At 36.1% G+C, this 25,103-nt stretch overlaps 1 protein-coding gene across 4 annotated transcripts; it reads right to left on the bottom strand.

Annotated features, from left to right (window-relative positions):
- Positions 1–28: 28 nt before the first annotated feature.
- PRPF39 (pre-mRNA processing factor 39) lies at positions 29–23,483 on the bottom strand. 4 transcript variants are annotated; one of them, XM_080924594.1, is made up of 14 exons: positions 23,348–23,483; positions 19,499–19,842; positions 18,914–19,039; positions 18,143–18,261; positions 13,501–13,668; positions 8,333–8,498; positions 7,719–7,826; positions 6,335–6,499; positions 5,890–6,016; positions 5,105–5,373; positions 3,882–4,066; positions 1,973–2,047; positions 955–1,069; positions 29–830 (listed from the first exon to the last, which is right to left on the bottom strand). In XM_080924594.1, exons 2-14 carry the CDS (start codon positions 19,811–19,813, stop codon positions 774–776), a joined length of 1,995 nt encoding a protein of 664 aa, XP_080780720.1. In that variant the 5' UTR covers positions 19,814–19,842; positions 23,348–23,483; the 3' UTR covers positions 29–773. The 4 variants fall into 4 exon arrangements, with proteins under 4 accessions (XP_080780720.1, XP_080780721.1, XP_080780723.1 ...); XM_080924595.1 differs by having other exon boundaries at positions 23,353–23,421; XM_080924597.1 differs by lacking the exons at positions 19,499–19,842; positions 23,348–23,483 and adding an exon at positions 18,390–18,724 and having other exon boundaries at positions 18,914–18,965.
- Between the last annotated feature and the right edge of the window lie 1,620 nt (positions 23,484–25,103).

Here is a 25,103-nt window from a genome sequence, read left to right as displayed (position 1 = left end):
AAATGAAAACAATCTGGTAGGAAGATAATAAATTTAGAGGGAAGTTTACTTAAAGACTGTTAATCTCTATTTTGTGTATCTCCCACAAATGAATTCATAAACATAAACAATTGCTGCGTAAGTCTTCATTTTTATTACAAAAATGGTAAATTTGATCAAAATGAAAGCTTGCTCGTAAGTTTTACATGAATATTCTAGATACAAACTCTCCTAAAACATACTTTGATATTTCTTAAGGGAATGCTGACATTATACTTTCTCACAATCTATTCAAAGGCAGAGAATGTCAACAGTTCATCTATCCTAGAGTTGGAGCCAAATTTCCCAGTATAACTGAAACATATAAACAACCTTAGGGTTTAAGGTTAAAAGTCAAATTTTTAAGTGTTTTTATAGGACACAAAATTCGATAACCAGCCCTTATTTTTTTTCCCCAAATCTTTGAACTGACATGATTTAGTCAGTTTTTTTCTCCCTACAGTTAAGGCTACAAATCTCTTGCATGGACTGCAAAAGAATTCTAGACCACTTAATGCAAAAAGTAAGATAAAATAAAAAATAAAAAAAATAGTTCTCCAATAAAAAGTAAACTTTAAAAATGGTAGGAAAGTCTCACTATCAATTAACATTTCCTGTTATTAACTAAACAAATGTTACACAGAAACTGGGAAGACAAATTATCAAATACAACAAGCTTATTCTATGTTTACATCCTTCAAAAAAAATAATTCCACATATCTCATATAAGCCATCTGAAGTTTAACATTTTCCCATCAGGTTGGAGGTGGAGGATAATACTGTCCATAATTCCAAGGATTCTGATAATTGTACTGAAAAGGTAAAAGCAAACATGTCACCATACTAGAATCACAGTTATCATCCACATAAAAAATTAGATAACACATACTGATGAAATTCTAGCACTCAGTCATAGAATACATGGTATAGACTTACTTGATACCAGGCACTGTAATTATAAACAGCTTGATTTGCCTGTAAATCCCCATCAATAATCTGTGCTGATGAAGTATCTTCTGTGTGTGCTTTCTTTTCTTCTGGTTCTTCTGAGCTATATATTAAAGGTAAAAATAGAAACTCAGAATTCCCACATATATAAAATTTCCTAGATGATTACACAATGCACGTACATTTGTTTTAGTCATGTTTTTAATCATCTTTTGGCGCAAGGTACAGTTTAGCAGATAGCCAAAAAAGAAAGAAAAATCGTGGTAAACAGACTGAAACCTAAGCTCAGTTTACCTTTCTTTAAGAAGCAATCTCTGAAACTTCTCCATCCTAAGAACTTACCTACCATTGATCTAATACATTCATGAGTTAACATCTCAATCAGCTGCCTAGAGCATAGAAGGAACTGATCCCTGTCCTCAAAGGACCATCAGTAGCTTGCAATTCAAGCACTAGATTACAGACTTCTCAAATAATGGAACCTATTTCCACTAGGGTCCTTTTTATTAGCCTTCTTATATTCTCCATAAATTACAACTCTCCATTTATACAGGATAACCCCTTGCTGGAAAATTACATGCTCCAGTCTTTATGCCAAAATTGGCAAATAGGCCTGGGGCCTTGGTTATAAACCTGTTGCTCCACTTGTTTTTGATGTTTAAAAAACAACTTGTAAGTAAGGTATAGTAGTATACATTTTTAATTAACACATAAAAATCAGACTGTAAGACTTTCCCTAAATATGTCCTCAACATTAGAATCAGTTGCCCAACTCTACTCATCCTGGCATTCCCACTCTGATTTTGGACCTTAGGGGAATGTCAGGCTGAAGGTGGCCTTGATACTTGCTTCTGAGGTTAAACCATTGTTTTTTTTTTTCTCAATCCATAAAAAGTATACATTATCACGATAGAGATAACACCCAAAAGTATGTATTTTAAAAGGCATTTTCATAATGAAATATTTTCTTAAGTATCCTTTCCTGATTTATCAGGAAGTTACATACCCATTTTCAGCTTTCCTTTTTAAAGTATCCTGTTCTTTTAGCAGTGTCTGATGTTCATCATATGCATTCAGAAGCCTGAGGGGGAATAAAGAAAAATCTTTGGGATGTATAATTAAAAAAAAAATTAAAGTTATTTGCATGTGACAAAACAGCTTACAGTAATTTCTAAGTGGGCTCTTTGTCTTATCTTTTAAGATTTAAATCTTAGTCCTAATGTCTCGTAAATTATATTCAAGGGCCTATATAGTATCCTTTTACTGAACCAGTAATTTGGCCATTGCTACCAAATTAAAAAAATAGTTCATTTAAGTTTGCAGATGCCAGTTCTAAGAGTTTACTGTTGATGACAGAAACATAATTCAATCAAGATCCTAGTTCTGGCCAAGTATGGTATTCATGCCATTAACCCTAGCACTCAGAAAGCAAATAGCCAGTTAGGGCTACAATTTAAAAAACAAATTTCTTTGTTCTATAGAAATAGGTTCAGTGGATCCATGGATAAAGCACTTACTACCATGGACAAGGCCTTGGCTTCCATAGTCAGACTGCATACTATTTCAATCATGCACATCACTGTCTGTCCTCTCCATCAGAATCCAGTAGGAACTAAATGAGACCTCTTCTAGAAAGTATGACATCTATTTTGATCCACACAGATCAAGTATATGCTATTTCATGTACTTTCATTGGACTGTAGAATCATACCAGTCCAACTAAAAGCCAGCATGACATAAAATCATTTCTTCTGTACACGTTCTTCAGTGTAAAAACAGAAGACACTGACTATAGCATACCAAGTAGTAAGGAACAGAAACTAAAACAAGGTCTAATTTCATCCTCAAATACGTAACTTGAAAATTTTGGATAGGTGAGTGAGCCTCCATCTACTAAAACAAGAGTATATGAATTTATAAGAACTAAAAGACTACCTGCTGTGTTTTAAGTTGAAAACTTTCTATCAAAAATATACACATACATAAACACACAAGTTTAGTGTGGTTTCCATGAAAATTATTCTAAATCAAATCAGCAAAGACACATGCCTATTAGGCATTGGAAAATACTACAGCAAAAGATAAAGACCCAAACTTTACCAATGTTCGAGGCTATATTTTTACTTTTTATGGTTATCAAATTTAAATTGTAAACTTAGATCCACACCTATCCTTACATCACCTGCAATATTCAGCTTTATGATTTAGTAGGAAAGGTTAAGAACTGTGTAGTCCCATTATCTACCTTCTTTTCAAACCTGAGATATAATGACATTTCTATTCCAGATTAGTCCTATCCTAGCTCTGTACACGTTGCTGAGCAATGAATCAGGGCCTTGTATATGACAGACAAGTTACATTACAAGTCCTTTACATCAACTACATCCTTCCTAACTACCTACCTACCTACCGACCTTCATGTGTATTTCATATTTCAATCTTTATTTCACTTTTTGTGGGGCCCACATGAAGGAGAGAATGAATTGCTACAAGTTGTCTTCTGACTTCAACATGTACACCATAGCATATTCACACACAAAATTGATTTATAACAGGAAAATAGTTTTGAAGGGATGATAAAGCTTACATCCTATACACACATTTACATGTTTCTGAAGGAAAGGTACCCTAAGCACTTTTAAATTTAGCATTAGGTCCAATAAGCACATAAAGCAGAGTAAGCCTGGTTACTTGAATCTGTTCCCTAGCACCTCTATACAAATGGCAGGAGAAAAAAAAAACACAGGGAAGCTGTCTTCTGACCTTACATACACCTTGGAAAATATGCATACTCTCCCATACATAAACAGAATTCTTTAAAAATAAACTTAGTAATGTATTAATATATAATAACCATCAAATTCTCGTCATAACGCTCAATTTCCATTAAAAAAGATGATGATTTAAGATCTTACTTATTAACATCTGAACCAAAATCTTCAAGGAATTCCACTTTTCTTTGAGAAAATGTAATTCTCATTTTAATAGGCAATGAACCATGTATGGCTTTGTCAAAGCAATTGAGGATATTTTCTTCATTTTGCTTGAGGTCACAACTGTATTCCATTTCAAGTAAATTGAGGTATAACTTTGTGTTCTCCTGAGTAAAAAAGCAGTATCAATTAATAACATTCCTACAATATTTTGATTAAAGCATAAATATTTAAGATTAAAATATACTCATGTCTGTTTTCAGTGTATATACATTGAAGTATAATATATTCTTCAGGAAATATGTTTCTTGTCCTGTGTTGCTGGGTTCTGAGTACAGTACATAGTATTCTATTATTGGGTCACAATCCTTAGTTTCTTTAGCAATACTGATAGTTTGTGACATCATCCTATCATTTCCCATAGTGTGAAAGTGTGTTCTTAAATGCTAATCAATTAAAGTTCATGATCCTATGTTAATTAACTAGATTTGACCCAACATGAAAATTTGAAAATATAAAAGGATAATCTGTATGATATAATTGTGACTATAAATACTTAATTATAAACTTGTATCATCAATAAGCCCAATAAAGTTTAAAAATCTATAAAATGAGCCTGATGTGGAAGCATACACCTTTAATCCAGCACTGGGGAGGTGGATCCCTGTGAGTTTGAGGACAGCCTGGTCTACAAAACAAGCCCAGAACAGGCAGGGCTGGTTACATTGAGAAACTCTGTCTTGGAAAACAAAAACAAAACAAGAACAATAATAATAATAATAATAATAATAATAATAATAATCAACAACATAATCTTAAAAAAAAAAAAAAAGACACTTCCACTAGTTTTAGCTCCCTGTTATATAAAAGGAACTACCTGCAAGATGAGTATCACTATATTGCTTTGCTACTGTTAGGCTCATAAATGCTGCTCCCAGGCCATTTACCCTACTTAACAATTGTTTCTGTAATTTCTGAAAGTTCATTACAAAAAATACAATATCTACAACTTTCAGTAACCATAATTTTCACCCACTTTAAATCCAAAGAAAGAAAAAATGTTAAAAAATGGCAACATCAGTTTAGAGGGACTGTTGTCCTCATTTAGTAATAAATATATTACCGTATAGACCAAAGCTTTCATCACAGTTGCCAAAGGGAAAAAGTACTAGCTTTTTATGACAGATGTTAAAAAATGTGCATACCTTATCTTTTTCAATTGCTTCCAAAAGTACCTTTCTTGATTTTGGAAGATTTTTTTGTATTTTGAAAAGATGCCGGGCTAGTTTAATAGCATAAAATGATGACTCATTATTTGATTTGGCATTCTTTATAGCGTCTTGAAGCAAATGTTCAGCTTCTTCCATATTTCCATGCCGTCGTTCTAAACTTACTCTTCGCAATCGCACCATTGCCAGTCCTAGAACACATTCTTCAAATGTCCTCAAGATAATCCTGGCTTCATTAATATTCCCTAAAATAGTAATTACATATTAATACTTTGTTTAAATTTCTGTAATAGACTTTATATCAAACACTGAAAAACATTAGCCTGCAGTCTAAATCTAACTTGGAGAGTAAATACCCATGCATACTTATTTTCTCCTGTGTACAGCTGCTCTTAGGATATGGCAAGGCTGAACTGTTAAGGAAACAATAAAGCTTTTATAGAAGTAATTGCCAAATTCTTCTTTATTCCTCCTTAGTTCTCAAGTCCTGTAACTCCATCCTGACACAAAGTGCTAAAACATCAACTGAGGGGCTAGAAATAAGACTCAGCAGTTAGGAGCACTGGCTGCTACTGCAGAGGACCTGGTTCACTTCTCAGTACCCTCAACCATCTGTTTGGTGTAGTCCCTGAAATTCCCATGTCCTCTACCGCTATCTGCAAACATTAAGTACAGATATGAACAGGCAAAACACACGTTCACATAAAGTAAATACATAAATTAATTAAAATAATATATCAACTGAACATTCTTTTTCTTACCCTGTTGTTCCTCAAAAGCTGCCCAAAGCATATGTGCCATGGGTTTCTTTGGGAGATGAACAGTACAAGCTCTGCTGAAGACATGCCTCACTCCTTCAATGCTATGGTTTTCCATGTACTTGGCATACTACATACAAAAAACAGGAAATACTGAATAATTTACAGTTGTACACCTGATGAATTAAATATGTGACAGAACGATAAAATTCTATTTTTAAACCCATTCAGCACCTTTATTGAACCACTAGACTAGTTTCTGTAAGGAAGGACGAAGAGAGGCAACGAGGTTGGCATATGCAGCAGTCAAATCTGGTTGCAAGCAGACCATCTCCTAATGCAACAGATATAGTTATATGAACAACATTCAACAGAAGTACAAAAAAGGTTAGTCACTAGATCAATGTTGTAATGTATTCAAGTTAAACACACTATATAGTTTTCTTACCTTAATCCAAAACTCCTCATAGAGGGCACAAGATATGACACATCTTTCAAAGAGAACCACGACTCTTTCATGAGTCCCATTTTCAATTTCGAATTCTAAGTATTCTTTCCAGTTTTTTAGCTGAGCCTTTTCCAATGGTTTCACATGAAAATAAGGTCTTTTAATCTGTAAAAATATTATTGTATGACAATAAAAATAAACCAAAATCAAAATATTTGAAGTATAACGAAATAATTTTCAATACAAAAAAAAATATTTTAAAACTCATTACTTATTATTTTGATGTGTGTGTCCTTAAGATAAGGCCTGTACATATAGCCCTGCTGTCCTGAAACTCACTACACAGACCAGGCTAATCTTTTAGAGAGTCCTTATTTTTATTGCTAAGGTAATTTTATTGTTTATTTATCAAAACTATTTTATAGCCAGCCACAACAGACATATAAATCCATTCATAGGCTAGGCCATGAAAGGATAACTTACAAAAACAAAGCTACATCAAGCCTTAAGATAGGGCTTAGGGGGATGGAGAGATGGCTCAGTTCTCTAGAACTAACTGTTCTTCCAGAGATCTTGAATTCAAATCCCAGAAACCACGTGGTGGCTCACAACCATCTGTAATGGAATTTGATGCCCTCTTCTGGTGTGTCTAAAGACAGCTACAGTGTACTTATATATAATAAATAAATCTTTAAAAAAGATTGGGGCTGAGGAAGCTAAGCTACAGGTGTACGTATGGTTAGAAGAACTGAAGAAACATGAGAGAGAGGTAAATCAACTATGCTGATGGTAGTACACATCTGTCAATTAATAAATGCATATTTCAAGTACACAAATAGTCTGCCATGTGAAGTATGCCTTACAAAACATTATTCACCTATAACAGATGGATGGGTGTGTTTTTAATTTTTGAGATGAGATCTAATGCAGCATAGGCTGACATGGAACTTACTATATAACTGAAGATGACTCTCAATTTTTTTTTCCTTTTTTCCCTAGCTTGCAAATGCTAAGATTATAAGACTTGGCATGCAATCTGGTCTATACATGGTGCTGGGATCAAACTCTGGGATTCATGAATCAACATTCCTGTTCAAGCAATCTACAAACTGGACACCAGCCCTTAGAACAGCTGCTGTTTTACTGTCCACAAGATTTAACTCAATGAAGTTGACTTTTAAAGGAATTCACATTAATCAGGAATCTGAAACTTGAAATATAAATGTAGAAAGATTCTAAAACTGGTCACAGAAAATGTTAAATACAACTGAGATACACACTTTGAATGATTACTAATATGGAAAGAAAAATTCACAATGGTATCACTATAGGAAAAATATCTTATTTTTATATTTTAAAGACTATTATAAAACAAAACACTTACACCTTCTTCAAATGTCCACCTCTTACTAACTTCATGCTCATTATAATTAAACATTTCTTGATGAATTTCAATGATTCTATGTCTCATGTTTTCTATTTCAGTAATTAGCTTGAAAAAAAAGAGAAAAATCGCATAAATTACACACTAAAAATCTTCAACAATACACATTTAAGTATCTTCTTTGACTTCAGTAAGAGTATTTAATTGTTACGTTATTATTTTAAATACAATTTTGTTTTGTTTACAACAGGGTCTCTGTGTATAGGGCACTGGTTAACCTGGAACACATTATGGAGACCAGGCTTCCTGAACTACTGAGGACCCAGTTGACTCTACCTCCCAAATGCTGGCATTAACAGTGTGTGTCAACACAACCTGCTTTAAAAATGATTAATAACACAACGTCAAAAAGCCAATTTTCTAAAATGGGAATAGTAGATTATGATCGAGTAAATTATTCTTTCTAGACTAAGTAACTTCCAGATATCTCATGGTAAAACTTTCTTCTTGAAATTCATCCTTAAATCGTACTGATCTAAATGCTCAGACCTCATCACCCTGCCATGTATGCTACCTCGTTTCTTATCCACTGGCCATCTGATTAAGAGGGTTACCTTTGCTGGATCAGTTATGTCTTCCATTCCTGAAGGAAGGTCATCACCAGGAGGTCCGTCATCACCACTGTGTCCATTTACAGAAGCTAGTTCCCTTCTCAGCTGAATAAACTGCTCACAGGTTAAAAGATCTCTAGGCAAGTTATTCTGTACATGTTCTTTGAATCTAACGGAAGAATTAAAAGCCACTTGTTAGATACCTCCTGCATATTATTCCTTCATAGCAACAGAGAAACCAGTTAAAATATAAGATTTCTGTTTTTCTGTAGTAAAATCCTACCACTTGATGAAATAGCATATATATAAATTATATATATTGTATATTCCATTGTCATTGTACTAATTCCAACTCTATTTCTCTTCTCATAATCTTAGTCTATCTATAAAACAGAACATTATCTATTTTGCAAATTTAAATGACACAGCTAATTCATATTAAAATTCTAAAGTGATCACCTACCAATTACTTACTCCTTTACCCATTAACAATCCAATGACATTAGCTTAATTAAGGTAACCAATCACCATACATGCAAAATATAATTTGTTCTACAGCACAGCTTCTACTTTCAGTACTGGAGTCTGCTAACCATATCTATCTTCTTTTAAAATTGTCTTCACTGCTTGGTTTATGAGGTGCTATTTTCTTGGTATTCCTCCAAATCGCTCTAATTAATGTTTGAGCTCTTTTGGATCCCCATTACTTACAGGCATTAACCCTATGTTTCCAAGAATTCTATTTTATTCTCATACCTTTTATATACGTTTTGGCTAAAGTCATTAACAGTGCTTGAAGTAATTACTGTATCAACAAAATGCAAAACTAACACAGAAGCCCAAAACTGTAAAATTACAGATTATCATATCCAATTGTCAACAGTCTACAGAAAAAGAATATGCCATTTTATGTAAGATGATGTCATTATGCAGCAAGGTGGGTCCAGGATAAGGAGAAGTGTATCACTAGATGAGAAGGAAGGGTAGGTGGGGAAAAGTCTAGGAAGGAGGAAGGGGAGAAGTGGGAGAATGATGGGAGCTGGAGGAAGAGGTAGAAGGGGGAAAGAGGTGGAAGCCAACATGGCGGTGGATGTAAATATTCTCTGCACATAAATACAGGTGTTATTAGTATGTTGCTGTGTTCATAATGTGACAGGATGCACAAAGCCCGCTGTGAAACTGGAATGTGGTAACAACTGGCCAGGAGAAAGTGGGTGAAACAGCATGCTGGGACAGTCGTGTACACCTGGATCAAAAGCAGCCAGAGCGAGCGGAGCATACTGCCTGGGTCAAAGGAACCCAGCATCTACAAGTGGCCCGCAGACTTGTGGCTCAGTGTGGAGTGGACTGTGTGGGAGCTGGGCAACTATTTAAGGCAACAATTTTATAAATGTAAACTAGTTTTTCCTCATGTATAAAAACTTAATTTTTTGGTCTTTTTAGACACTGACAATGGCCCAAAATTCAAGATCTTTGTACTGATACATCCACTAACACATTTTCAATAAAATGTTATTTCACTATTTTATCTAATTTAAAAAAATATTTTTTTTAGCCGAAACAAGGTTTCTCTGTGAAACAGAGCCCTGATTGTTCAGGACTCACTTTGCAGACAAGGCTGGCCTCAAACTCACAGAAATCCACTTGCCTCTACACCCTACCCTATGCTGGGGTTAAAAGGCCCATGGCACCATGCCCCATGCCTTTTTAAATTCATTTTGTTTTTGTGAACACTACTTTATACACTCCTATTTTAACTATAAAGAGGAGAAACACTTTTTTATCTTGATTTTAATATGGAATTTTTCATGCTATATTTGTTTGTGGTCTTGTTTGTTTTTCAAGACAAGGTCTCATTTTGTAGCTCTGCCTGGCCTGGATCTGTGATCTGTCTGTCTCTAACTCGGCAGTGCTCGTGTTAAAGGTATACTGCCTAGAACTCACCATATACCTAAGACAGGTTATGAAATGATAGACTTTTCCCTACCACCAAGTACTGTCTCCTAACCTTTCCCAGTTACCTTATCTTCACATTCTATGGGATAACAGATCCTATGGATTCTACTGTCTAAATACATCTTTATGATCTTACTTTTCCCTGAATAAAGGGTCTTCCAACTTCTTTCTAGTCATTCCTCTTCCTCCAATGTTATTAGAAATGATTTAACAAGTTAAGCAGAATGTAGTGGTGACACATGCCTTTAATCCCAACACTGGAGAGGCAGAGGCATTCTAGTATTAAAAAAGTAGATAACAGAATTCCTCAGGGCTTGCGGGCCAATCAGCCTAACCGATAGATGAACCTCAAGTCAGTGCAAAACCTATCTCAAACAGTAAGGTGAAGAGTAATCGCGAAAAACAGGAGAACACTTGGCTGCTTGCTTTCAGAGGACCTGGTTTCACCCTCCAGCATCCTAACTGTAACTCCAGTTCCGTAGATAACAGAACCATGTGATATAGATGCACATGTAGGTAAAGTAGTCACACATTAAAAACTGCTGAAAGACAGAAAAACACAAGACTTCAGCCTCTCAACCCCTGAGAAGAGCATATTACAAGTTCCCTCCACTATATTATATAGTAAGTTCCCTTCACTATACATGAACACTAGGACACACATGTTCATGCTGATGCATGCAGCATATCCCAGCACTTGGGAGACAGAGGCAGGTGGATCTCTGAGTTTAACGCTATCATAGTCTACAGAATAAATTTCAGGACAGCCAGGGCTATACAGAAAATGATGTCTCTGAAATAAACTAAAATAAACCAAGCAGAATACTCTTAAAAAAAAAATTGGAGGGCTAGAAAGAGAGCTCACTAGCTAACAACATGCATACCCCATTGTCATAGAATACCAGAGCTCAGTTCCTGGCACCCACAACTCCAAGAGGTCGGACACTCTCTTCTGGACTCAATAGACAACTGCGTATTCGTGCACATTATCAGCATCCCAAGCCACAATTAAAAAAAAAAATCTAAGAAAGATTTGAAAGGACTCAGTGATAAATAAAAAGATTTAGAGAACATATAATTTAAAAAAAAATGGGGACTGTCTGAAAGGTATTATCTCTTTCCCAGGGATTTCTCTTTTTGTTTCCAGATAATTCTGAAATGAGTGGCTCTAGCTACCTCCTGCTTCCCACTAGCATATTCTGCTTCACCCAAGGTACTGAAGTAAGAACCAAGTGATCACCTTTAAAATCTGCTGTTCCAATGGGAGGCAGAGGGGAGCTCATAAACTCCAACCCCAAAGAACTGCTGACTGTTAATGGTTTCTGGGGAAGAGTCAGTTTTCTTTAAGTGTGGCTGCCCTCATATTCCATGTATAATGGCAATATAGGCAGTGAGTGGGATTTAAAGCGTATTAAAAAATTAAAATTACAATAAAAGACAGCACGCACTAAATTTGGGAAGGGTAGGAATGAAGGAGTAAAATATGATCAAAATACAATGTATCAAACTCTCAAAAACACAAAATTTAAAAACAATTGTTACAGTAATAGGAAGCTTTCATTTCCCAAATAAAGGTCTTGTAATCTAAATGTCACCATGGCCCCCTTGTCTCTCTCTGGCCTTCAATTGTACAACATGCATACTTATCAGGCATTTCCAAATCCTGTGACTTATGTTAGTAATTTATTTCAGCAAGTGGGTACCTAGGTGAATATGTACTAGAAACCTGTCCACCTATTCTAGCTTATCAATAATAGAGACAGGATACTGACCTACAATGTTCCTTTTTCTTCCTAGTTCCTATTTCTACAAGTCTTTAACTTCTATTTTTAGCATACTGATCTATAATAGTTTATAAATTTTCATTAAATCTACTTTTGAAATTCAGAATATCATTTAAAATTTTCTTCAATATTCGATATTGCTTATAACAATAAAAAATACAAAATAACAGGGTATGGTAGTATATACAAACTTAAATCTCAGCACTTAGAAGGTGGAGACTGGAGAATCATGAGTTCAAAGCCAACTGGGGTCACCTGAAACAAGTCTCAAAAAAAAAAAAAAAAAAAAAAAAAAAAAAAAAAAAAAAAAAATCAACCCAAAACAAAGTATGTATGTTATATACACGTACACTATGAAGTTAACAAACAAACAAAAACCAGTCAAGACACAATCTCATACTGATTCTGACTTTCTGGGTTCTCAGCAATGAGAGATCTTGTTGCTGAGCATGGTGCACACACCTGCAACCACAGCACACAGGGAGGAAAAGATGCAACGTCAAGGCACACAGATGGCCATATAGTGGGTTCAAGCCAGTAGGATCACACCTCAAAAGAGAACCAAAACCACACATGGAAACCACAGTACAGAGAGTTCTTTTCATAGTTATGATTACCTTGGAAACCAGAAAATCATGGAGTAAAATTTAAAGAGAATGATAATAATTTGAAGAATTAATAAAGTTAGAGTAGGTAAAACTGCAATCTTCGTTGTTCTGGAAATCTTTATGCACATCAGAAATGTACATTTTGTAAATTGTTAAGAAGTTAAGAAAGGAAAAAGAAAGAAAAAGAAAGAAGCCAGACATGGTAACTGTTTGTCTGTAATTTCAAAATCTTGTAATGCTGAGGCAGGACTAAAGTTTCTAGACAAACACAGGAAAACAGAAACTTACTATCTCAAAAAATAAAGCAGAAAAACAAAGCACTTTAATGACCACCAAGCACCATATAAATGTAGTATTACAAATAATCATTCATTAAACTCTATTTTCTCATTTCTTCACTGCTCTGAAGTACCTCACATATAAAATGAACAAGCAATTTTTTCCATATAAAACTATTAAATCATTAAACATTTCACAAGATACAAGGAAAACCTAAAAATTAAGGCATAAAATTCCTCTTGCTCTCTTCCCCTTCCCTTCCCCCCTCTCTCCATGTGCTCATGGCCGGCCTCTACTCCTCTACCTCTCTATTCCTCTCTTCTCTCTCTCTGCCTCTTCTACCCTTTTAACTCCCCCCATGACCTGAATAAACTCTATTCTGTACTATCAAAAAAAAAAAAAAAAAACAAAAAACAAAAAAGACATAAAATTTGTTTTAGAAAGTTTAATCCAATAAAATATCATATAACATTCTGAAATAAAGTTTAATACTTAATATTGAGGATTAAGCAACTAAAGATATTTCAAAGATCTTTCAACATACCTCTGAAAATGATGACTGTACAGCTGTGTTGGAATACCAAGAATACGGTCATACACAGCTGTAACTTCTCGAAGATTTCCCTGTTCATTCTCCCAGTTTATATACATTTCCCATAATTTGTCAGATCGAAAATCCGTTCCTGCAGCTAGAACAGCATGCTCAAAAGTTCTGAAAAATTAAATTGCTCTTAAGTTATCTTTCCAAATAAAATCACTTTTAAATATTATTTCTAAATTTAGGAAGAAATGATGAAACCAAAGTTATATTTAGTTGCGTCCTAGGCAAGCATGAATTAAAAACTGGAACCATAGAAGAGTTGATCAAAAGAACAAATGAAAACACAAAGGCAAAAGACGAGGGCAGTTTATCTTTTATAATTACAATGAAAAACATTCACAATTCACAGGAGTATGTCAAGATTCCTTTAGTGCAGAGAACAAACTGAAGAATTTGCAGACCACTGTACCTTAATTCACAAGATACACTAGCAAAAATGACGCTAACAGAGACTCAAACTGTTATATAAGCTAATGAGAATATACAAAGACTGTCAAAAGCACCTTTCAAATATAATAGTTTATTGTGGAAGCAAGTATTTTAGGATATTATCTAATTTCAAGAGGTATGTTTAATCTGTATATTTAGTATTTAATAAACAAAACTTCAGAACATGAGAGATGGCTCAGCAAGTTGAGTGCTAACTCATAAATGTGAGATGGAAATTTTAATTCCCAGAATCCTTGTAAATACTAGGTGATGGGCATGGCACTAGGAAAGCAGGGAGATATGGGATCCCCAGAGCAAACTAGCTGGCTTGAATAATCAAGCTGAGTTCAACCAAGAGTTCAACTTCAGTGAATAAGGTATTGAGTAACTAGGGAATATACCTGAAAAGTTAACTTTGGGACCCCTCACATATACATCCACACACACAGGTGAACTCTCACATACTACATAATAACTAAAACAAAACCCATTTTTTTAGTATAGTTTCAAAACAAGCACCTTAAAAATCAACCACAGGCAGCAAACTAGCCCAACAAGTCACATTACTTGCCAGAAAGCCTGAGGGCCTATATTCAATCCCGCAAACTCACATTAGAAGAGAATTAACTCCACAAGTTCACTGACCTGTGGCATGTTTCTTCTCCCCATAGGTATTTTAAAATATTACAAAAATTCAAATAAACACCATCCCCAAAACCAAGGGTCTCTTACCCAAACAGACCACACATCCTAATTTATCTTACAATTTTAATATAAATCAAAAAACGTTCTAATTTAGGAAGAACAGAAAATTCAATTTCAATTTTTACATACTGTTAAATACTACAAGTGTTTTTATGGAAGGGTAATGAGTTAAGCATTTTATGAAAATATCATAAGAAAAAAAGACACTATAGTTTTCTGGGAACCTGGTAGAGATAGGGCACACACACACACACATATACACACAGGTAAGCATTTATTTACACAAAGTAAAATCATAAATCTTAAAAAAACTTAGTGCCTAAGAGTAAACAAAATAAATGTAATAATTTAATGCACATAAAGGAGGCATTTTAAATCAACACAGAAAGACTATTTACCAAAGGGAAGGATTAATGTACACAGCCTGCCCTTCTAGAGAACCCAGAATCTCAGCATCCACAAGGTGGCTCAATCATCTCTGACTCTAGTTAGGTCTGGATCTAACATTGTTTTATGGCCTTCACAGACACAAGGCACTCACATGATGCACAGACATACATGCAGACTAAACACCCACATAAATCAAGTAACTTTTTAAAATTAAAAATACAGTAATTATATATTCTTGGCAAGAGATACACAAAACTCAGGACCCGACGATTTAATTTTTAAAGACATATGTAGCCCTGGCTGGCCTAGAACTAACTGTATAGACCAGGCCTATTCCAAATCAACAAGAATAGACTGCCAGGATTATAGTACCTGGCACCATGGCTGGCAAGACAATGTTTTAATACAGTAAAAAAAAAAAAAAAAACTATAATAAAAAGACACTAAACAAAGTTTATTTGCTTTTATTTTTAAATATTTTTATTTATGTGTATATGTATGTCTGTATGAATGAATATATGCAGAGATCAGATCGGAATACTGATGTCCTGGATTTGGATTTACAGGTGGTTGTAAGGCACCTAGTGTGAGTGCTGGAAACTAAACTTGAGTCCTCTCCATTTGTAAATATTAATTCACCAAAGTTTAAAGACATAGTAATACTGGAAGAAATGTCTCCTCTAGGAAGATAAAGTATCCAAGTGTGAGTGTATATGTACATACATGTATGTTTGTATGTAAAAAAAAAGATGCTACTACCCTGGAACAATCTCAGTGAATCCCGAAAATTACCAGCCACTGAGAAAAGTTGGTAAAAGGAGCACAGTAAGAAAGAATGGCTAACTGAAGGTCTGTTTATCTATGGTGGGAATTTCTAACTCTGGCCAACTGTGAGACTTCAGAATTTTGGCTTACTTTATCAGGCAAATCAGATGCTCCTCCTCTGAAGAAATTGCTTAGTGTAAGCCTTAGGCCAACAATATGATTTCTCCAACAAAAACCTAAATGGGTTTAAAATATTTTTTATTTCAAGAATCCTCTATGAAGAAGCTATTGACTACATACTTCTCTACAAGGTGGAAGTAAAGAAAGAAAAAATGATCTAACAACTCCTATAAACAAAACCTGAAATCTAGGAATAAGGTAAAGACATTTCCTAGAGCCATGGTGATGAGAAAATCCAAACATTGTATTGCAGAATAAGATGACAGCATTGGTGACTGGAGAGGTGGCTCAGTGGTTACAAGCACTGTCTTTTCTTCCAGAGGTCCTGAGTTCAATTCCCAGCAACCACATGGTGGCTCACAACCATCTGTAATGAAATCCAACGTTTTCTTCTGGTGTGTCTGAAGACAATGACAGTGTACTCACATAAAAAAATGACAGCATTGAGGACATACTGCAGAAAAGAAACAGCTACAAAAGGGAGGAGGGTAAAGGTAAGATTTATAGATTATCAACAGGACTGTTTGGAAAGCAATCTGAAAATCCTTCTTAATAGAGAAATTAGAAACTAGATTAAGTGAGAAGATATTAAGCTCAGGGAAAATAGACAGCTGAAGATGACTATAATGAAAAATACCCATAGATTTAAAATGACTAAAATACATACACATAATCAACAGATTTACCAAAACCTAACATATAGCTATGTTACAAAGAAATGTAAAAGTAGGATGGAGACATATATTTTAATAAAACTCAGACTAATTTCTATTAGTGGTAGAACATAGTTAGCCATGGATTCACTATCAAGCACAAAAAAATCGTAAGATGATAAACCAGGACACAAAATGACTTAATTTTATGTGTAGGTATGTATGTGTATGCATATATACATATATACATATATATGTACACACACACACACAGAGAGAGAGAGAGAGAGAGAGCATATGTATGCAGAGTACCTGCAGAGTCTAGAAAAGGGCTTTGGATTACCTGAAAATGTACTTACAGATGTTTGCTAGCTACCATGCAAGAGCTGGAAACCAAATCCAGTTTCTCAGCAAGAGCAGTAAGTGCTCTTAACTGCTAAGCCATCTTTCCAACCCTAATACAGCCATATTAAAAGAAAGATAGCACATGTGAAAAAAAGTAATAAAAAAAGTCATGAAAAAGTGAACTTTCATACATTTATGGGCATTTAAAATTGATACTATCTTTGAGGAACATTTGCAAAATGTCTTTATAACATGATCATTCCACAAAAATATATGTTCAGATACATTTTTTTGCAAAAACTCCTTCCCATAATAAAAGTTTGGTCAAATAAAATATAGGGCTTTAACACTAATTTTTTTTGTTGTTTTTTTTCAATTTAAAAATATGGTTGGGAGAAACTATAAAGTATCCTGTTGAAAAACAAGTTGAAGAACAGTATGTAAAAGTCACACACAAGGGCTTAAATGATGGCTCAGTGGTTAATAACATTGACTGCTCTTCCTAAGATTCTGAGTTCAATTCACAGCAACCACATTGCTGCTCAACCATCTATAATGGGATCTGATGTCCTCTTCTCGTGTGTCTGAAGACAGCGACAGTGTACTCACATTAAATGAATCTTTAAAACAAATACACACACAAATATGTACACTATACACTACCTAGAGGCACAGACATTAAGTCACTAACCACAGGCCTGAAGAGATGGCTCAGCAGTTAAAACCACTTGCTTTTTCCCAGAGAACCCAGGTTCTCAGCACCCACATAGAAGCCCACAACTGTCTTTGACTCCAGTTCCAGGGCATCCAATGCCCTCTTCTGGCCCTCCTGGCAACCAGGCACACAGGTGATATACTAAAGTGGGGGAAGGGGGTACAGATTAACTACAAGTAAGTAAAATGGAATTTAAGAGACATAAGTAAAGGTGTGTGTGGAAAAGAGGAAGACTTCATATCTTAAATAATCAAGTATAAGTTTATTTCATGTACAATTTTCTTAAATAATAGGAATGAAGCAAAGAAATATTAACTTCCAGTTTAGCATTCATGAATGCTTATCAATACCTACATACTTATATAAGTCTTAAAATTCATTAATTATCAAATATATAACATACCCTCTTATTGTACTGTTTGTCTCAGGATCACCAGGGTCCAATGTTTCTTTTAAGAAGTTTATATAATGTATCCAAAGATCAACACTAAGAGGTATTGCCTGAAGCCCCCGTCGATAAACCTAAGAAGAAAACAATAAACTGTACCTCAAATATTTAATTATTTATTAAAAGAGAGGCAACACTGTGTTATCCGGTGAACCTTAGAAATACTAATTACTGGAATTTTGTTTAAATAATCTACCATTACCATTTGGGTGGAGGTTGGATAGAACATGGCAATGTTCTGATCCCCACGTGCAGAGTCTTGATCTTCAAAGCGCAGCAGTCCCTGCATTCTGACCGGGTTGTGTGGGCAGGCTTTGGGTTACAGACCATAGGGCACAGACCCATTAGAGCATCAATGACAGCGTCTGACCAAAAATGCAATAAGACGTAGCAAATGTGACTAGCAAACCAACTATATTGTTTGGAAAATGAGAAATAAATGTAAGTGAGAGAAAAGCCCTGCCCTACTTGTTAAGCTGCAGTGTAATACAGAGGCTTGCACTGCAAAGCTTGACAAACTGTTGAGGTTTAACGCACCTGCCAACAAAGAGAGAAAATATTAGCTACAAATGCCACAATAGTGACAAATGCAAATAAAATACCCTATAAAAAAATGTTTGACCATAAATGCTAGTAGGTACTGCCAGCCAGAAAAAAAGAGTCTGTTTTGTTATTAATTGGCTTACAGTACCTAACAGAGAAAACTGTATTCATTAATGTACGCACCTCATCGGATTGTTTAATGTTGTCATGTCGCTTTTCAAGGTCTGCATACTTTTTCCAGTAACCATAGCAATACGGATAGTGTGCAAAAAATTTGTCAAATGCTTTTCTGGCAGCCATCAAGTGATTCTGATGAAAATAAAACAATGTGTTTTAAAACAATGTGTTTAAGCATCTTAAAAGTCTTTATCAGAGAAAGAATAAATATAGGTTTCTCAAATAGCATGGTAAACTCCCCTGCACTGGAGCTGGGGTCAAATCCAGGCTCTCACTGGTGAGGCTCACTCTTATTGAGCTGCACTCCCACATGCCCAATATAACTTCTACCAAATTTAAATAACCTCCACACAAACTTCAATTCATGCACAGAATTCAGCATTGTATCCTCAGACTCTCCATAATAATGGCATGTAAATTTCACAACTAAAATATATGCTTCCAGTATTACTGAATATATGCCTCTATTATTACTGAACTTAAACTGAAAATTTTTTGACAGATTAACTTTAATTACAAATAGAAAGACTTAAAATGATACTACTAGATTATTCTGTAATTCTTACATATACTACTTAAAAGATTACTAACCTCCTGTTCAACATACTGAAGCAAATATACCCAGCCTGTAAAATCCTGAGGATTCGTTTCTACTGTTTTCCAAAATTTTTCAAACTCTGTAGGGAAGTTTCCTTCTGTTTCTGTCACTGGAAGGTCCACAGCATTTGCCATTTCATTTTCTTCTGTAGATACATGTGCACTGGGAGAGGCATCAGGTGACTGTTCCATCTCAGTAACGTTCATAATCTCAGTACTAAAATCTGGATGCTCTACTACTACCTCTGAACTGTTGCCTGTGCTGCCATTATCAGAGTTTCTGTATTCATCCATGTGGGAATTTTGCATAGCTATTTATTTGGTCTTCAGTTAATGATCTGCAGAAAAACACACACACACAAAAGAGAAAGTTTCCATATGCTAGTAAACTTATTTGTCATGACCAAACACCCTTTTCTCTAGATGTGTTTGTTTGTTTTGTTTTACTTAATGTTCCTGCAGGCATTTGTGTACAACATATATGTGCCTAGTACCCAAGGTCAAAATCTATGCCAGATCCCCTGGACCTGGAAATACAAATAGTTGTGAGTCAGCACGTGAAGTCCAGAAATTGAGTCTGGATCTTCTGTAAGAACAGCAAGTGCTCTCAAACATAAGACCCATCTCTACAGCTCCACATTTTATTTAAAGCCCTCTCTGCCTACTAAAAAACAGACAGGAAAATTAGTACATTTTATTGATTTATCTGTCTACAAATAATAAATTCTATTGATAATAAGATTTATTTATCTATTTTATGTACGTCACTCTCTTCAGACACACCAGAAGACAAGCTCAGCTTCCATTACAGATGGTTCTGAGCCACCATATGGTTGCTGGGAACTGAACTCAAGACCTCTGGAAGAGCAGTCAGTGCTTTTAACATCTCTCCAGCCCTCAATCCCCCTGCCTTAAGTCTTCTAAGTAGTCAGTATTCCAAGTATGTACCACAGGGTCCAACATATCTGATGTAGTTCTAGTATATTCAACCTTTGGACATTGTTAACATATCATACACAGCTAAAATTATACGTTTTTGAAATGTAAGAGCAAGGTCTGCCAAAATAAAAATTTACCAAATGATGAATAATGCCAGAGTCCTTAGTCACCGATACTAAAACAGAGGAGGCCAGCAGAACTAGTCTCATCATTTAACCAACTTTATGTTACTTAATCTAACTTTACCTACAAAATATCATACAATTTTTACACCTTGTTATAAAAATTACCTCCCTTTCTGGTTTTCAAAGATGACTCACCAGTTAAGAATGCTTTGCTTGCTTTTCTTCCAAAGGATAAGTGGTTCAGTTCCCAGTACCCAACCTAAGTGGCTCACAACCACCTGTACCTGCAGCTTTAGTTGATACCCTTTTTTGGCCTCCAAGGTCATTGAAGTATACAAATTCACACAAAATCTTTAAAAATGCATTTTTTTCCATGGGCTGGAGAGATGGCTTTGCAGTTAAGAGCAAAGGCTTTTCTTCCAGGAAGAGCAAGAACACTCACTACACTGGACTATACAGGAAGGCCCTGACTGAAAAACATACTCAACTGTAATCTACCCCGAGACTAGCCTGGGTTACATAAAGCCCGACTGAGCTATACAGAAGACACTGTATTGAGGGTGGAGAGAAGGCTCAGTTGTTTATAGCATCTCCTGTTCTCATAGTGGGGTAATCACTGGCAGCAACTCCATCCACCTTCTGCCCTCCATACCTACCTGCACTGACAGTGCACAGAACACCACACAGACACAGACACACACACAGAAGAAAAAGGTTTTAAATAAAAAGAGTAGAAACACACTTTACAGGCATGTGCTGAGATACAATTAATTAATATATACAACTTCTATTTTGGGCTCAGCAAAAAAAATGTGCAATGCTGTACTATTAATGCAGATAAACAAATTTTACTATATTAAGAGATTTAGGGAGATAGGAACTTTGTTTTGCTCACTGTTGTATTCCTAGAAACAGTTGAACAAATGACACCTCCAGTCCTAACAGGTTTCTGAACATATTGATTATACAATACTATTCCTTATCACCATTTCAGGAGCTCAATACACTTTTCTTGTGTGAGTCTTAGCAATATGCTATTCCTCAGACTAACAAAACTCTTCTACAATTCACACATCAATGGATTCTTTTCTTATGCTACAACATCTTATAAAATTATCATAGGGGGATGGCAGACTCAAATATGTGAGGTAGAAAAGTATGTATACATGGAAACACAGTTCCTCTATAGTGAAAATATTTATTTTATTTAGGATCTATTAAACTTGCCTAACAATCAGTATGCAGTCTTAAAAATTAAAAGGAATTCTAGATGACTTAAACATGAAACTATACGATGCATCTGACCTCTAATACTTTTCTTCCCTGATGCTTTGCAAGCCTCCTATGCCCATGGAGGCATATAATACACTATGTATCACTGAGCACTACCATAAGCCAAGCAAGTCATTAGCTAGCTAGTTTACAATCTGAAATTACTCCATGCCTCAGACATGGATGAGTCACCCACATACCTAGGCTGTAAAAGGGGTTATTATGACAAGTGGTTTTCCCAACTGGTTTTTAGAGACTAAGTAGGATGTTCACAGACAGAGCTTGTTTCCTCATTTTAAATAATTATGTCCCAGAAATTGAACCTTGCTTATGTATTTACAATGTCTCCCTAATCTTCAGAGATTAGGTCTTACACAGAATTCTTAACGCATAACAGACAACTCTGCTCCTCTTTGAAAATAAAAATCCAACTTTTATAATAATAATCTTTTTTTCTTCAATTTAACTAGAAGATACAAACAGTACTGAGTATTTAATAGTATTGAGTCTTTAAAAAATTCTGGTGTCTGCAAGACAGCTCAGCAGGTAAAGGCACTAGCTGCCAAGCCTCGAGGGACAGAGTACTCCTGTACAAGAGTAATGCACAGCTCCAGTGAACATGAGTAACACACAAGAATAAGTTTTTAACTCTAGAATGAGATTATAAACATGAGGAGTAAGGAATTTAGCAGCTGTTGCTTATTTTTCTCAAACGACTTAAAAGACCACCATTAGAACCAGCCTTAGCTTCGTATTTTTTTTGTATGAAGCATACATTCCTAGCATCACCCTTTCTAGTAGAAGAAAAATTTAAGGAATTTTTGAATATGTTATATTAGTTTTCTAGTGTAAGTTCTTGAACAGAAGGCCGTATCAATAGCAACCCAAAACCGGGCATTTGAATCAGCATAAAGCTACATAGTATTACTGCATCATTACTAATACTACTTACTACCTTACTAATAATACCTTAAACAATATTGTAAACGCCGAATAGTATTTAATAACTTAAAGACAGTGCGGGCTCATGAATATGAAAGATAAAAATCTATATAAGCAGATTGTTTTAAAAAGATTCTACTAGGCTGTTTCCAAGCGTCCGCGTCGCCTCTCACTTCCACTCCCAACTCGCCCCCCCACCCCACTCCCCAAAAAAAGAAAGATCCCGCTTGCCTATGCTATGTTTTGCAATGGCAAACATGCTGGCCCTCAGCTCTAAGGAGGCAGGGAATTCAGCCTCAGCAGTTAATGGGTTCGCAAATCCAGACTGAGGCTACCGCCCCGCCGCACCCCTAAAGCTAGGCGCCGCCCAAGGCGCGGACCCCAGGCCTGCTCTTCCCAACAGGTGGGATGAGGAAGAAGACGCGCAGTCTGGCGCCAGGCGCACGCCAGGCCTTGAGCCGGACCAGCGGCTGAGGCCACGGCCCAGTGCGGCCTGAAGCGGCGCAGGCGCTTCCGGTCCCGCCGCCTCCCCTTCTCCCCGCTTTAGGGCGCCAGCCCCAGCTACCTTACGATGGATGCTGTTCGGTGCCATGAGCCGAAGCCTGGGCCAAGATCGCCAAATGTGGGCCTGCCAACGCCTCAGTCCACGCAGCTACCCGCAGCCACCACCACCAGCGCCGCCGCCGCCTCTTCAGGACCACACTACGCACGCGCCGGAAGCTCCAGAGGCGCGGTGGTCACGTGATGCGCGCCCCATAGGCCCCGCCCTGTGTGGGCTCCAGTTGCAAATGTGCTCTGCTGGGACTAGGTTCCCAAACCCCAAGGGCGCCTGTTGTGCTGACTGGACTTGCTTGCTGTCCTGAATCAGCCTCCAAAAAATCCTCGTTATTCTTTTCCTAACTTCCCAGGCTTTACGTTTAAAAATGTGTCAGGAATCTGGCCAGAAGTTCAGTCTAAAATTTCCTCAAAACACTATGGACTGAGGGAATCAAGTATTCTGAATGTTGAAACTTCATTTGGGCTTGACAGTTCAAGGCTCGGAAGGTTTCATACATGAAGCTTCCAGGGCAGAGAGGCAGGAAGCTTTGTGCTGACGATCTTAGTCCTCTTCAGTTGTTTACACCCTAGGCCCCACTTTTACAATCCCGTCTTCCATCAGTAAGTCTATAACAATTGCGCAAGCAAATGTTTTCCAACTCTGTCTTCTGTCTGGGGTTTCAGTAAAATCACAAATGGGTTTTTACTCTAGAATCGGTCTCCAGAATGTTTCTTTTTAAGATGATTTGTAACCGTGTTAGTTATAAACCACTTCAACTACTGCTCTGCTCCCAAATAACCAACTCGTTCCCAATGGGCATGTCATTTCCATGGAATAGTCAAGTAACACATTTTTTACCTTTGCCCCTTTGTTAGGTAATTTTGTATTTTCTAACATTCATCAGCTTTTAAATGTACCATCTGAAAGGGCAGTGAAGAGAAGGCAGTTGTTTTCTTTTTAAGTTGCATTTATTTTTATGTCTGTCTGTCTGTCTGTCTGTCTGTATGTATGTATGTGTGAATGTACGAGGAAAAATGCTTGCATTCCTATGGTCAGAAGAGGGAAGTCTTTAACAATCACATCACTTTCTCACTGTTTTACCTTCTCAAACTCTCCATAATTAACTGCTCTAGAGCTCTTATGTGTTCTATTTGATTTACCTAAAGTGTGTTCATCACCACTGAAATATATATTACTCAGGAATCATGGTGTATGTCTATACTCAGACTTGGGTAGCACCAGAAGGATCAGAAGTTTGAGGTAATATTCAGCTGCTTGAGTTTGAGGTGAGCCTAGGCTATATGAAACCCAAAACAGCAGCAGCAGCAACAAAAAGAAAACCACACAAACCACTTTAAAAATCAGTTGATCCATAGTTCACCCTAAAATTGAATTATGTGTATTTCAGCACATGCTCTGTTCTGAGACTGCTCTTATATACTGTATCTGAATTTTTTTGTATCAGGCTCCTGTTGGATCTGGCCAGTTATCCTTGTCTGGCATGAAGGAGTAAAGTTGGGGGTATTCATTTAGTGTTCTCTATTTAGGGGGTCTTAGGTCTGATGAAAGTGTCTTTGTCCATATCAGCTGTTGCTTCTTTCAGATCCTGGGTTTCCCTAAAGCCTTCCTTTGCAAACAGTAATTTCTTTTATTACAGTTCTCTAGAGTAACAGAACTTACAGAATGTCTCTCTATATCGTGATGACTTAGTCTATAGTCCAACTACCCCAACAATGGGCAGCTGTGAGTGAGAAGTCCAAGAATACAGTCATTGCTCAATCCC

This window comes from Micromys minutus (genome assembly GCF_963924665.1).
Source record: "Micromys minutus genome assembly, chromosome: 1".
Lineage (NCBI taxonomy): Eukaryota > Metazoa > Chordata > Mammalia > Rodentia > Muridae > Micromys > Micromys minutus.
The sequence above is the reverse complement of the archived record's forward strand: the minus strand, read 5'-3'. Positions and strand labels throughout refer to the sequence as shown.